General features: G+C 35.3%; 1 protein-coding gene across 2 annotated transcripts in view; it reads left to right on the plus strand.

Moving 5' to 3' along the window:
- Nucleotides 1-15,992, plus strand: part of WDFY2 (WD repeat and FYVE domain containing 2) — a 175,738-nt gene that overhangs the window by 104,659 nt on the left and 55,087 nt on the right. For both annotated transcript variants that reach the window (XM_045869383.3, XM_064586142.1), the window contains exon 4: nucleotides 14,445-14,499. In XM_045869383.3, coding sequence (XP_045725339.1) covers nucleotides 14,445-14,499 — 55 coding nt within the window. The remainder of the gene's footprint in view (nucleotides 1-14,444; nucleotides 14,500-15,992) is intronic.

Raw genomic sequence — 15,992 nt, forward strand, 5'->3', positions numbered from 1 at the left:
AGGAATCACTGACCTCTACCTCTGAAACTAATAATATGCTGTATGTTAATTAAATTTAATTTAAATAAATCTTTTTTAAAAAACTAAAAGTGAAAGTGAAAATAAAAATTGGAATCAAGACGAGAGAACATAATCTGTGTGTGTGTGTTTACCCAAATGTGGAGATAGCCATAAGTCAGAGACATAGAATGTTAGAGCATGTGTGTTTTACATGTTGTGGTCATATAAAGATGGACCAGATAAATATGTCATACACAGTGTCTGTCTCTGCTCAGCCTCTTCTATGAGGAAAGAAAGGTCCTGTGTGGGCCCTCAAGAAAAGATGGAGGCAACCATGTTTTATAGCTCATGACCCCATTTTCTCTGAGTATTAACTGATAGAACTGAGAGTGGACACTTGGCCTGAAGACTGGCCAAGGGACTTGTATGGACTGGCTTGGGTCCGATTCCTCCCTTAATTTTGCACCTGGAAGTACCAAGAGAACAAGCCAGTGGGTGGAAAGTGAAGCTGAAAGGTCATGTTGTAGACAGGGACTTGGAGAGGCCACGTGCAGGCTCCATTTACGAGGGAACAGAAACTGAGTTGTCAGAAGAGACTGTGTGGTTGAGAAGGATAAGAGATTGCACTTGGAGAAAAAAGACACAGAGATAGCAGGAGAGAAGTGCTGAGCCTGCAGGAGAGAGACACAGGGTGGGCAAGTGCAGCGTTGGTGGCCAGCAGGCTTCCCTTTATGGTCTCTGTGTCTTTGCCATAAATCCTCTCTTCTTTACTGGCTTGACTTCCTGGCTACCAAAAGAGGCTGAGTGGAACCTAGAGTAACACACAAATGAAGATTATAAGGACTAGCACATTTTGTATGATTAAGACTTGACTTTGATTCTGGACTACCTGATAGCCAAGGCAAAAAGGAGACATTGTTCATTCTGAAACCATACAATAAAAAAGAAGGTAGTTTCAAAGTTTTCGAACACTGAATTTAAAATCAATCACCTTCTTATGTATAGAGGTCCCTTAAGGATTAAGAATAGAATTATTGTATGATCCAGCAATCCTACTTATGAATATATACCCCAAAAGATTCAAAGCAGGACCTGTGAGAGAGATTTGCACACTCATGTTCATTGCAGCATTATTTACAATAGCCGAGAGATGAGAGCAGCCCAGAAGTCCATTGAAAGGTGGATGGATAAAGAAAAGGTAATACAGAGGGTTCTAGAGGGGAGGGGGATGGGAGGATGGGTTAGCCTGGTGATGGGTATTAAAGAGGGCACATTCTGCATGGAGCACTGGGTGTTATGCACAATGAATCATGGAACACTACATCTAAAACTAATGATGTAATGTATGGTGATTAACATAACAATAAAAAATTTTTAAAAAAGGTGATACATACATACAATGAAATAGCATTGTAGCCTTAGAAAAGGAGATTCTGTCACATGCTGCACTGTTAAACCCTGAGGACATTATGCTAAGTGAAATAATCCAATCACAAAAAGACAAAGACGGTATGATTCCAGTCATATGAAATATCTAAAGTATCATAGAAACAAGAAACAAAATCAAAGAAACAAAAAGTAGAAAGGTGGTTACCAAGGAAGTGGGGTGGGGGTGGGGTGAAGTTAGCATTTAATGAGTATCAAGTTTTAGTTCTGCAAGATGAAAAAGATTCTAGAGATATGTTTCACAACAATATGAATATACTTAACACTATTGAACTGTACGCTTTAAAATGATTAAGATGGTAACTTTAATGTTATGTACTTTTTACCACAATAAAAAAAAAAAATCAGTCACCTTCATGTATATTAACAACTGAGACCCTAAGTAATATATTTCACAATTTTCTGAACATTTCTAAAGTAGATGCAGAAATGGATTTTATATGGAAATATAAAATGAGAATTTTACCAGTATCGGGCCTTCCAACAAGATTTCAGCTTTCAATCAATTTCTCTCTCTTTTCTAATCCATGTTTAGTATTTAATCTTCAAAAGTTACTAAAATTCATAAGCAGCTTGCTTTGGGGTTTCATAAACTTCATTGCCAGCAATATGGAAGACTAGAGATCTTTTTTTTCCTTCTTTTCTTTTCTTTTAATTTCAGGTGTACCATGTAGTGATTTGGCATTTCAATGCGTTACTCAGTGTTCATCAAATAAGTGTGCTCTTTAATCCCCATCACCTATTTCACCCTCCCCCCAACCCTCTCCCCTCTGGTAACCATCAGTTTGTTCTCTGTAGTTACAAGTCTGTTTTTTTGATTTGTCTCTTTTTTTTCCCCCTCTGTTTATTTTGTTTCTTGAATTCCACATGTGAGTGAGATCATATGGTATTTGTCTATCTCTGATGGGCTTATTTTGCTTAGCATTATACCCTGTAGATCCATCCATGTTGCAAATGGCAAGATTTCATTCTTTTTTGTGGCTGTGTAACATCCCATTGTATATATATACCACCTCTTCTTCATCCATTCGACAATTGATAGACACTTGGGCTGCTTCCATAATTTGGCTATTATAAACAATGTTGCAACAAACATAGGGGTGCATGTATCCTTTCAAATTAGTATTTTCATATTCTTTGGGTAAATACCTAGTAGTGTGAACACTGAATCATATGGTAGTTTGGGTATCTCTGCGGGGTATGTATCTCTGCGGGGTATAGATGCTTTCATTTCTTCCAGCACCTGGGCCTCACTGTGCCCCTGCCATGCCTGGTTCTCTGGGCGGAACCAGAAGCAACAACCCAGCACTGTGGATTGTAGTCTGCTTTTCCAAGAATCCAGGACATCCCTGGGAACTTGGGGTGTGTAGGAGTCTAAGGATGACCAGAAAACAAAACCATACCTTTCATTTTAGGGAAAAGACAATGTACTATCTGTTGACCTCTAATTTAGACTGACAAAAAGCTGAGTAACAACTTGACTCAGGCAAGGTGACCTCTGTTACCAAACAAGAGCCATGGTATCTATTTGGCAGATAAATTTTTATAAACCAATAGAAAGTAATGACTGTCCTTGTGAAACATGCCACCCGGGGGTTGAGAATGGTATGTGTATACATAAGCATGGGCCTTGACGTACGTTCTTTAATGACAGGGCATAAAGTAATACTACCTTCTCATTGATTCATTATGGAGGACCTGGTTTTCGTAGGAATTCGGAGAGACAAAGAGGAGTAGAAAAAGTGTGGACAAATGTACAAAGCAGCATAATGGCATTATTCCATTTATATTCTTTACTCCACCCTCAGCCCAAAGCACTGGCTGTTAGTAACAGCCCATAACATTGGACCTTAACCAGTCTTGCCATTTTTTCCCCCTCTGTCCTTAATTTGATCTGAAACATGCCTTTTTCCTTTCCTTCTAAATCTTAGGAATAGAATGGTGCTTCATTCTGCCTTTGGAGTTAACGACTGTGTTAAATGTCCCATTTAACCAAGTACCCTATCCGGTATTGATCGCCTCACTCTAACTGCCACAAATCAAGATTTTTAGTGGATCCATAGTGTGTCTCCAGGAACTGTGATATCACTATTTTTCAGTTTTAATCCAAAAGTAGCAACTATGAATCTGTCTTTTTTCACTCAGAGTCTACCAAGTAATGGAAAACAATCCCATTCCTGGAAGTTAACAGAACTCTTAAAAATGATCTCAAAAAGAACTATGTGAAATTTAGGCAAAGAAAATTATAAAAATTTACTAATGTACATAAAAAAAGACTTATAAGTCCCTGAATTTAGAGGTTTCATGCAATTCCAGTCAGAATTCTTAATGTGATTTTTCTTGTTATATAAGAAGATTATAATCATCGACCTACATTTATTTTATTTTATTTACATTTAATTAATTAACATATAGTGTATTATTAGTTTCAGAGGTAGAGGTCAATGATTCATCTCTTATATATAACACCCAGTGCTCATTACATCATGTGCCCTCCTTAATGCCCATCACCCAGTTACCCCATCCCCCCACTCACCTCCCCTCCAGGAACCCTCAGTTTGTTTCCTATGGTTAAGAGTCTCTTTTGGTTTGTCTCCTTCTCTGATATCATCTTATTTTATTTCTCTCTCCCTTCCTCTGTGCTCCTCTGTTTGTTTCTTAAATTCCACGTATGAGTGAGATCATATGATAATTTTCTTTCTCTGACTGACTTATTTTGCTTAGCAGAATACCCTCTAGTTCCATTCATGTTGTTGCAAATGGCAAGGTTTCATTTTTTTTGAAAGCCGAGTAATATTCCATTGTGTGTGTATATATGTGTGTGTGTGTATATATATATATACCACATCTTCTTTATCCACTCATCTGTCAATGTACATCTGGGCTCTTTCCATAGTTTGGCTATTGTGGACATTGTTGCTATAAACATTGGGGTGCAGGTGCCCCTTTGGATCACTACATTTGTATCTTTGGGGTAAATACCTAGTAGTGCAATTGCTGGGTCATAGGGAGCTACATTTTTTTTAAGAAGAGAAATTAGACACATAGCCTCTGTGTTAACACACATTTGATACCTGCAGTAATTAAATCATTTTCATTTTGACACAAGAATAGAATAGGAGGTCAATAGAGCAGAGTTAGATAACTCCCAAACAGACCCAATTATATGTAAGAACATAGAATATGGGAAAGAAGACATCACACGTCAGTCGTGGATGGGAAAAGTTATTAAATAAATAGTGCCAAAGCAGTTGGCTTGCTTTTAAGAAAAACATTGATTTTAATCCTCATCTCATGTCTTATAAGTAGCTTTGATGTACAAAGTAAAGCCTTAAAAAATGAAGGAAAAAAAACTAGAAGTGACTAAAGTGGACATTTATAAACAGTCTATCAGGAAGAATGTGTAAGCTCAAAACAGTGCAAATCACAAAGGAAAATATAATATTTGCATAGAATTCCAAAACTTCTTGGTGTAAAAAAAGCTACTTAACTGCATTTTAATACATTGTTGCTTAAAATATGACAGAGGAAAGATAATCTGTTCAGTCGACAAGCATATACAAATAGATGAGAAAAGCACTAAAATCCTATAGACAGTGGAAAAGTCATAAAAGGAAATACTTAGGGCAAATAAATATTTTAATTTGTGAAAGTTTTTTAAATTATTTTTGCCTGAGTAATATCAACTTTACTATATACCTCTTGGCTGACATTGAATAAAATGGTCTGTCTTGTACACTGTTAGAGTTAATTGGCATTAATTATTTAGGAAAAGTATTGGTCATATGTAACTAGAACTCGAGAAGTATTTGTACCTTTATATCAATAACTCTACATTTCTAGAAAACCATCCAAAGAAAATCCAGCAGACAATGAACCATGGAACACTACATCAAAAACTATAATGATGTACTGTATGGTGACTAACATAACATAATTTAAAATAAATAAATAAAATAAATAAATAAGAAAGATTATTTGTAATAATAAATATTATTTTAACAATTGTTTTTATAATATTAAAAACACTGGTGTCTTAGAAATGTAACAGGGACTAATCAGACAAAATCTTATGTAGCCTCCCAGTGGAATATTATGTAGCCATTAAACATGTATTTTCAAATAATATTTAATGACATTGGAAATGTTCATGTGATGATGTTAAGTTAAAGAGGAGAGCTACAGAACAGTATCAGTGGTAGTACTATTCCAGTTTAATGTGTTTTTATGTATATAAGGGAAAAGATGGAAAAGCAAAATAATAAAAGTGTTAATAGTAATTAGCACTATTTGGCAGAAGTATAGACTATTTAAATTTTCCTTCCTGATAGTGTTCCATTTTAACATTTATTATATGATACATGTTACTTTTATAGTAAGAATAATAACTGTATTATACATATTACTTTTATAGTCAGAATAATAGACATTTAAAATGAAGCACATTTCTAAAAAAAAAAAGCACATTTCTTTAGTACATCTATTTTTGAATGTGAAATTCAAGTAGGCAAGAAAAATGAAAATATAGAGTATTTGAAAACTATCATCGTTTCATTGAATAGAAATACAAGTAGATCTAGAACTTTGGATAAAATACATTTTTTTCTTATATCTCCAGAACATTTACGAAATCATGAATATATCTTGACTAAGAGGAAAATCTTAGTAAATTCTGAAAAGTAAAGATACTATGTTTTCTGAATATAAACCAGTAAAACTAGAAAGCAGCAACAAAAAAGTAGACATAAATATAAGTGCTTGCTAATTAAACATTTTTTTCTAAGTTCCTAATTGAAAGAGTAAATGAGTGTGTGTGTATATATATATATATAGTTAGATATAGATTATAGATTATATATAGGTATATATAGATATATATATAGATATATATATAATAGAATATTACTGAAATACATAAAATAATATAGAAATCGTTTTAAAGGAGAACCACTTTGTCTAAAAACCTATGGAATATAGTCAAATCTATATTAGAGAATTGTACCTTAAAATTTTACTTTAAAATAAAAAGTTGTTATACATGTGAATCTAAGCATTCAAATTAAGTTATACCAAAGTGATAAAATAAACCAAAAGAAGGTTGGGAGAGAGAATTATAAAAATGAATACTGAAATTAAAGGGAGAAAAAGACAGTAAGTAAAACCAAAAGTTGAGTTTTAGAAAGTACTGATAAAATAGATAAATTCCTTGGCACATCTCATTAAGGAAAACAAGAAATAAGAAGTATATAATGTTAAGCATAAGGAAAGAGGTGTAACCACATTATATATATAGCCACTCATTTCTGCTATAATGCAGCTTGTTTTTAAAAATCACCACACTATGTAGAATTGCACAATAAAAGCCACAAACGGCTTAGGGGAAAATGAGTTTAGGAATACAATACTTAAAAACTTTGTTAAACACACACACACACACAAACACATACACACACGCACAACTTAGTTTGTGATACATAAGAAATAAAGATGGAACACTCATCAAAATGTAGCACAGTTTTAGACATGCGAAATTAGGGAATACATAAAATTATCATAACTATGGCACTTTACCTTGAAAAAGGCCTGAAGTTTGCTTGTGGAAGTGTGCCTCAGAAGGATTGCAGCTTAAGTTATTTTGAAATGGTAGGAGGAGGTAATCTGAAATCAGAAGGCCAAGTTTTAATACCAGATGGAGATAGGTGTGACTCCCAAGGGGTGGTACACTGAGGTAGCTGGTAGATGTTTGAGATCTGTGTGTCTCTGTTTTATGTATTCCTACCTAGCTTGATTCAGTTTTCTGTGTTCATCTAGTGTTTCTGGACAAAATCATGTAAAAGTGACATGAAATTTGAGTATGCTCAAATTGTTCCCTAATTTTGTTCCCAATCATGTTGAAACAAATTCACATCTTCAGAATAACTCTTGCAGCAGAACTGCCTTTATATGAAAGACAGTTAAAAAGAATCAGCAGACAGTGTTATGTTAGTTCCATGGTAATATGTTTGAAAACTTTAAGGAAGTAGATGATTTTACAATAAAATATAAATTAATAAATTTGACCCAAAGAGAGTTAAGAAAGCTTTAGGAGACTCCTAACTATACAAGAAATTAGAAAAGTTGATATTTAAAAAAGAACCAGGCATTCAGTATTTTATAGCCAAATTCTAATTCTTTGATTAATGTTGTTCAATGTAGTTCAGAAGTTTTTTTTTTTAAAGGAAGACTCCTTAATTCATTTTACAAAAGTAGCATTTATTTTACTTAGCTCTCATAGAGTACTTACTGTGTGCCAGGCACCACTTTAAAAGCTTTATAAATATTAACCAAATCCTCACCACAGTCTTACGAGGCTATTACTGTTGTGGAAATGGAAACTAAAGTGCAGAGATCTTGAGCAGCTTGTCCAAGATCATATAACTAGTATGTGTTTTAGCCAGGATTTAAACCAGTTTGGCTCCGGTGCCCAAGCTCTTAACTCTTAACCACTGTGCTTTGCTATCTTTAAATGAAAACTTAAGGGAAATAGCACTCTGGTTCCTCAGCAACTTTCTGAGTTGTATGAAGCACAGCACTTGCAAAGTCTAAGATCTGACTTCCCCAGTGGCTGTTAATAAGGCTAGAGAGTAAAATCTTCCAGAAGGAGGGGGAAGCTAAGTTCCCATGGAGTTATGATCAAAATTTAAAGCAAGGGAGGAGAGAGCTGGCAGATAAATTCCTTCTCCATCCGTTTCTCCAATGGATTCTTCCAAAGCCTGGCGTTTAAATTCGGTCTGTTAGAGACTTCCTGTATGCTAGAAAACTAACTGGGCTTCTTCAGGAAACACAGGCCAGCTTGGTGATGTACAACCTAACTTTCTCTGCTTCTTTTTGCTTTTCCTTCATTCACACTGCTGATATTGCACCATCAAAAAAAGCAGCAGTACTTAAGTTTTGCCTCACGCTCTCCTTTTTAAGAAATCAAGCTGTGGTAGGATTTAAGGAGGAAATTCATAGAACAAGAAATGAATATGGCAAATAAACATGTGCTCTAGCTCATGGTAATGCATATTAAACCTTAGTGAGTTATATTTGTTTGCACAGCAATTTGGCAGAAAACTGAAAAGATGAGTAATATTCAGAGCTGATTAGATATGGGGAAATAGGCCATTGCGTGAATGTCAGATGGTAGGGAATTGAAATGCTGCATACTTCTGGAAAGTGCGATCTGACAGAGTTTATCAAAATATTAAGTATTTATAATCTTTGAGCTAACAATCTTTTCAACCTGTACATTAATTCATATGTTTATACATGCAAAGACATTTCATGCTGTATTGTTGTAATAGTAAAAAATAGAATGTCCATTTAACAGAGGGTATGTGAGTACTAAAATATGGCATATTCATGTTCTGGAGTACAAAAGAGCCACCAGAAAGAATAAATTAGAATCATGTGTTTTGCCCTGGAAGATAGCTCTGATATATTATAAATGAAAGTAGCAAGTTGTAGAGTAATATCTATAGTGTGACCCTGTTTTTGTGCAACAAAACAAATAAAAACCACTCTATGCGTTTACATATGTTGATGTAAAGATAAAGGAGAAAGAAAGATGTGAAATAAGGCACGAGACTATTAACACTGGTTTCCTCAAAAGGGATGAGATAGAAAGGTGGAGATAATTACTGACTTTTTATTTATATATACCAAACTGTTTGAGCTGTTACAGTGAACATTAAAGACTATTAGGTGTGGTGAGAAACCAGAAGCTTTCCCACTAAAATCAGGTTTAAGGCAAGGATGACCCCCTCACCATTCCTTTTCAACATTGTACTGGAAGTTCTAGCTAATGCAATAAGACAAGAAAAGGAAAATAAAAGGTATCCTGATTGAGAAGAAAGAAATAAAACGCTTTGTAGATGACATGATTGTCTATGTAGAGAAATCTAAAAGAATTGACCAAAAGTACCTCCTGGAACTAATAAACAGTTATATCAAGGCTGCAGGATACAAAGTTAATATATAAAAGTCAGTGGTTTCTTGTATACCAGTAATGAACAAGTGGAATTTGAAATTAAAAACACAGTACCATTTACATTAGCACCCCCCCAAATGAAATACTTTGGTATATATGTAACAAAATATGTACAAGATCTGTATGAAGTGAACTACAGAACTCTGATGAGTGAAATTTTTAAAAACCTAAATAAATGGAGAGAGATCCATGTTCATGGATAGAAAGACTCAATATTGTCAAGATGTCAGTTCTTCCAACTTGATCTATAAATTCAGTGCAATCCCAATCCAAATCCCAACAAGTTATTTTATAGATCTCGACAAACTGATTCTAAAGTTTATGGAGAGAGAGAAGACCCAGAAGAGCCAACACAATATTGGAGAAGAACAAAGTTGGAGGATTGACACTGCCCAATTTCAAGACTTACTGTAAAGCTATAGTAATCAAGATAGTGTGGTATGGGTGAAAGAATAGACAGGTAGATCAGTGGAGCAGAACAGAGAGCCCAGAAGTAGAACCTCATAAATAAAGTCAACAGGAGCAAAAGGAATACAATGGAGAAAAAAATAGTCTTCTCAACAAATCGTGCTGGAACAACTGGATATCCACATGTAAAAAAAATAAATCTAGACAACAGGTCACACCCTTCACAAAAATTAACTTGGAATAACTCACAGACCCTAAATGTAAAATGCAGAACTTAAAAAACTCCTGGAAGAAAACATAGAAGAAAATTTAGATGACTTTGGGTTTGTTGATGACATCTTAGATAATATAGTATAGGTATGATGAAAGCAAGAATTGATAAACTGTGCTTCATTAAAATGAAACATTTCTTCTCTGCAAAACACTGTAAAGGGAATAAAAAGACAAGCCACAGAATGCGAGAAAATATTTGCAGAAGATCTATCTGATAAAAGGAGTTATCCAAAATATTTGAAGAACTCCTAAATCTCAACAATAAGAGATTAAAAGTGAGCCAAAGACCTTAACAGACACCTCACCAAAGAAGATCTACAGATGGCAAGTAAGCATATGAAAAGATACTCCATATCCTATGTCATCAGAGAAATGCAAATTAAAATGAGATACCACCACATACTTATTAGAGTGGCACCACCAAATGCTGTCAAGGACGTGGAGCAATAGGAACTCTCGTAACATTGCTAGTGGAAATGCACAGTGGTAGAGCCACTTTGGTCGTTCTTTTAAAACTAAATATACTTTTACCATACAGCCCAGCAATCCTTGCTTTTTTATCCAAAGGAGTTGAAAACTTGTATTTCCACAAAAGCCTGCACATGGATGTTTATAGCAGCTTTATTGATAATTGACAAAAATTTGGAGGCAACCAAGATGTCCTTCCGTACGTGAAAGGATAAACTGTGGTACATCCAGTCAATGGAATAGTATTCAGTGCTAGAAAGAAATGAGCTATCAAGCCATAACAAGACATGGAGGAAACTAAAGTGCATAGTACTAAGTAAAAGAAACCAATTTGAAATGGCTACAAACTCTGTGATTCCAACTATATGACAGTCTGGAAAGGGTGAATCTTTGGAGACAGTGAAAAGATCAGTGATGCCAGGGATTAGGTGGGAAGAGAAAGATGAATAGGCAGAGCACAGAGGATTTTTAGGGCATGACACTATAATAGTGGATACATGTCAATATGCATTTATCAAAGACCACAGAATTTGCAATACCAAGCGTGAACCCTAAGGTAAACTATGGACTTTGGAAGGGGTGTAGGTTCATCAGTTGTAATAAATGTACCATTCTGGTGAGAGGTTTTAATGGGGGAGGCTGTTTGGAGGGGAGCAGGGGGTATGTGAGGAATCTCTGTGCCTTCCTCTCAATTTTACTGTGAATTTAAAAATGCTCTAAAAAAATTAAGTATTAAAAAAAGTTAGGATGATAGATATATGGACAGTTGAATGTAAAGGGATGATAGAAAGATGGATTAAAAAACTGTTTAATGTGTACATCTTTGATCTACTGAGCTTTGATTGGTTAAACCTAACAAAATATTCCAGGCTACAGCCATACTTACATGTTATATTGTGAGTGTTAATAGATAAAAATCTTTTAAGAAGTCAATTTGAAAGTATCTATCAAATTTTAATGGTCAAATTTTAAATGGTCATACCCTCTGATCCAACAATTCTAGAACTTTATTTCATTGAAATATTGTTAGAGATGTAAAAAAATAAAATATATTGAATGTAGTATTTTTAAATATGGAAAACTGGAAATGTAAGCATATATCAGTAGAAGACCATTACCGCACGTTCTTTGCGGTCATTAAAAAGAATGATAGGGTGGGGGGATGGGTTAGCCTGGTGATGGGTATTAAAGAGGGCACGTTCTGCATGGAGCACTTGGTGTTATATGCAAACAATCATGGAACACTACATCAAAAACTAATGATGTAATGTATGGTGATTAACATAACATAATAAAAAATAAGAAAAACAGCACACACACACACAAAAAGAATGAAATTGATAAACATGTACTCATGTGAAATGATGTACATGATTTGTTAACAGAAAAAAAGCCTTGTTAGAAAGTATTAACATTTTAAGTCAGAGAAAGACAAATACCGTATGATCTTATTTATAATGTGAAATTTAAGAAACAAACGAGCAAAGAAAAAAAAAGACAAACCAAGAAACAGACTCTTAACTATAGAGAACACACTATGATGGTTACCAGAGGGGAGGAAATAGATGATGGGGATTAAGGAGTGCATTTGTGATGAGCACTGGGTGATGTGTGGAAGTATTGAATCACTATATTGTACACCTGAAACTAATATGACACTGTATGTTAACTATACTAGAATTAAAATTAAAAACAATTTAAAAAGTATTAATATTTTGTTTTATTATGTATATTATTCCAATAATACTTTTTATAATAGTTATCTCTGAGAAACAATATCACAAGGGACTTTTAAATGCCTGTCTCTCTTACATTTCTTTAAAATAGCATATTGTTTGTTTGATCAAAAAAAATAAGAAGAAAAAAGGCTGACAGAATCTCCCAAATTTTCTCCATGATTACATGTTTCTATTTTCATAGGGAAAGCAAATAAACAAAAAAATTAAGTGTACCAATGCAGTGAACTGGTAATTTTATTGTGTTTGTTAATTCTAATATGTTGATTCTAAATACAGATCTACATCCAGTTGTTTCATTTTATACCTTGCCTTGTCCTGAAAGGAATTGAGTGACCTTTTGCCCACGCTAGAGAACAATTTCAGTATAATCAAAGTAACATATGAATTCTATGAACTCAGCAAACACTTGCCTAAATAATAATGGTCTTTAATAAATTTATTCAGCGTGTATGTGAGGAAATTTGGGGCCCTCTAAAGTGGGAGGCTCAGGATCAAGGTACTCTTGCTTGGGATTGAGGGTGGTGGTGAGTCGAGGCCTAGATGCCTGCATAGCTTCCTTACCCACACCATCAGCTTCTCATGGGAAAACGACTTTACTCCTTTTAAAAATTGGCCTGCTCTCTTCAGTTGTGAGTCTAACTTCAGAAATGAGAAGTGAGGGGCGCCTGGGTGGCTCAGTCATTAAGTGTCTGCCTTCGGCTCAGGTCATGATCCCAGCGTCCTAGGATCAAGCCCCGCATCGGGCTCCCTGCTCAGCAGGAAGCCTGCTTCTCCCTCTCCCACTCCCCCTGCTTGTGTTCCCTCTCTTGCTGTGTCTCTCTCTGTCAAATAAATAAATAAAATCTTTAAAAAAGAAATGAGAAGTGAGCATAGTGGTACTTCTTGAAGGAATACTGATAGGAATTTAAAAAGTGACAAGTTGAGTAATGTTTTTACTGAGAAAATCCATTTTGTAGATAAGCTTCTTAAGGAGGGACAGGGTAGGAAAGTGAACATCCAGAGGAACTTTGTTACCTCCTATATTCTGTCACATCACCTCATACATACCTTTGTGGCATCTGTCACCAAAACAATAAAATAAGTATTTTCTTCTAAAATTTACACTCTATCAGCTCAGTAAATACCCAGATAGCAATTAAGGAGTTTACACATCTGTCCTCCCACACACCTTTCTTTAAGACCTCAAGGAAAAATTCTGGAAGCCTCCAAATGTTTTGAAAAGACTCATTGTTCTGTTTCTGAGCTCAGATGAAGGCATCAATTTGTTATCCTCTGCAGCTTTCCTTGTTTGACAACTTACTATTTAAGAGTATATGGATATTTTGCATTTGAGAGAAGCTGAAGGACTCAAAACCTGGCTGGGGCTTATAAACACTTGATTGACTTCTACATATAGGTCATTGTATATGTAGATGCTTAGGTGAAGAATGCACATGTGCTCACACACAAACTCACCCACTCATGTTTTATGTGTCCTCACACAGAGTATATACAATGCATTATATAGAAACTATTTTTGAGTAAATTTGACATTCAGATTAATCTCATGAGATTGGGAGATGCCTTTCACATTTCTGTTTGGTCAATACTTACTGATTTCTTACTATACCAAGACACTGTGCCATGTACCATAGGGATTTAGGGATGAGTAAGATGCACCCTTGAGAAGCTTACTGTAAGGAGAAATAAGTTACTGATGTTAGAAACAATCTTTTAAAATACCTAATTTGCTTCTCTAAAAGAGGATTGCCATCCATTTGCTCATTGGCCAAATTGTCAGTTGTAGCAAGTTAAATGCGGGTTATCTTCAAAATTGACAAGATGGTGTCAAGACACTGAACTTGATCCAGTTTTCTTCTCACACATACTCAAAAACAAAAAAACAACTTCAGTGTTACAAAATAAAAATTATAATTGCATTAGTTCATAATTATGATTGTTACTGTTAAAGATGTACAAAAATGCTGAGTTGATTGGCAAAATACTAATGTTGGATGTAATTCTGTGATGATGTTTCTTCATGCAGTCTGGTTTTATCGAAACCTAATTATTCACTTAAAGACTTTCTTTTTGCTTGATATTTTTCTTCTCTTTTGCAGGAGTTTATTTTATCAGAAGATTATAACAAGATGACTCCTGTGAAAAACTACCAAGGTAGGAGTGAGACAGCAATGTTTTTACCTAGATTTTGAGATGATTCTTGACGGTTTCACTTTACAGTAGTCAGGGGGAGCAAAACAGAGCAGTCCTTTCAGGTGACTATTATCCGAGTCTTTGAAGTAAAAAAACTGAGGCCTAACGAGGTTGGGTGACTTGCCTGAGGTCCTGTAAAGTGCAGACCCAGACTGGGTCGTTGTGACCCCAGAACCTCTGACCTTTGTCCTTTGTCTCTCTGCCACACCATACAACCTCAAAGCAGTGCGGCAGATGCAGAGAAGTGGGGTCAGTGTTAGGAGTGAGCTACTTTACATGGGGTTCATTTCATTTTTGGTTAAATATTTTAAAAGGCCTGAAGTGTCCATGTTGTCTAAGGGAAAGGAATTAAGGTTTTCTTGTGTCTTCAGCATTGGCAGTGTACCATAGATGGATCAGGAGCCATTTTCTGTAATGATTTATTTATCTAGACCAATGATGTTATAGGATCAGAACATTAGAGGTGGATCTTTTAAGACTTAGAGGTTATTTCATCCACATTTCTCGACTTCATCCATCCTGCATGATCATCCAGACTCTCTTCTGATGCCTCCAGAGACATACCTAGCAATCCATCCTGATTTTTGTACAATTCTAAGTATTAAGTTTTTTATTTCTAGATTTTGATCCAAAATTCATTTCCCTATGGATTTGTTCTTTAATCGCTTTCACATAACACTTACCAAGTATTCACTGAGTACCTACTGAGTTCCAGTAACTGAGGATTATAATAGTAAACAAGCCATTATAGTACCTGCCTATAAGCAGTTTATAATTATGTAGAGGTTACAAACAGATAACCAGGTCGATAAAATGTTATGTTGTAAATACTAGAATGTTCCCCTTTTGGTTTTTGTTCAGCCTGTTGGAGCCACAGAAACTAAGTACAATCTCTCTTGCAGATGACAGCTTTTCAGTGATTTTAAAACAGCCATGAAAGTTCCCACCCTGGCTCTTCCTCTCCCCTTTTATCTCTTCTATTTTCTAGCCTAAACATTTTACATGACCTGAATTTTTGTTCTAAAAAAATTTTTTTTAGTTGTCTTGGTCACAGATCTTGGGATATCATGTTCTACCTCTGGAGCCCTTGAAAAATGTGACACATTGTGGTAGGCAGCCTCTAAGATGGGTCCTGATGATCCTTGCCTCCTGTTATTCATGCCTTTGAGTGTCAACTCCCCTTGAGGGTAGACTGGACCTAAAATATGGCAAAGGATGGATGTCACTTCTGAGATTAGGTTACAAAGAGACTAGTCCTTCTTGCTTGCCCTCTCCTGCTTTTGCTGACTCTCATGGAAGCCAGCTGCCATCTTATGAGCGACTTTATGGAGACGCCTATGTGATGAGGAATTGAGGGAGGCCACATCAGTAGCTGGTAAGGAACTGAAGCCCTCCGGTAGCTCAGGAGCCTATGAGGAACTGAATCTAGTCAACATGAGAGACATGGAATTGTG

This window comes from Mirounga angustirostris, unplaced genomic scaffold (genome assembly GCF_029215605.1).
Source record: "Mirounga angustirostris isolate CCGP_5_RB_7025 unplaced genomic scaffold, mMirAng1.0.hap1 SCAF_3, whole genome shotgun sequence".
NCBI lineage: Eukaryota > Metazoa > Chordata > Mammalia > Carnivora > Phocidae > Mirounga > Mirounga angustirostris.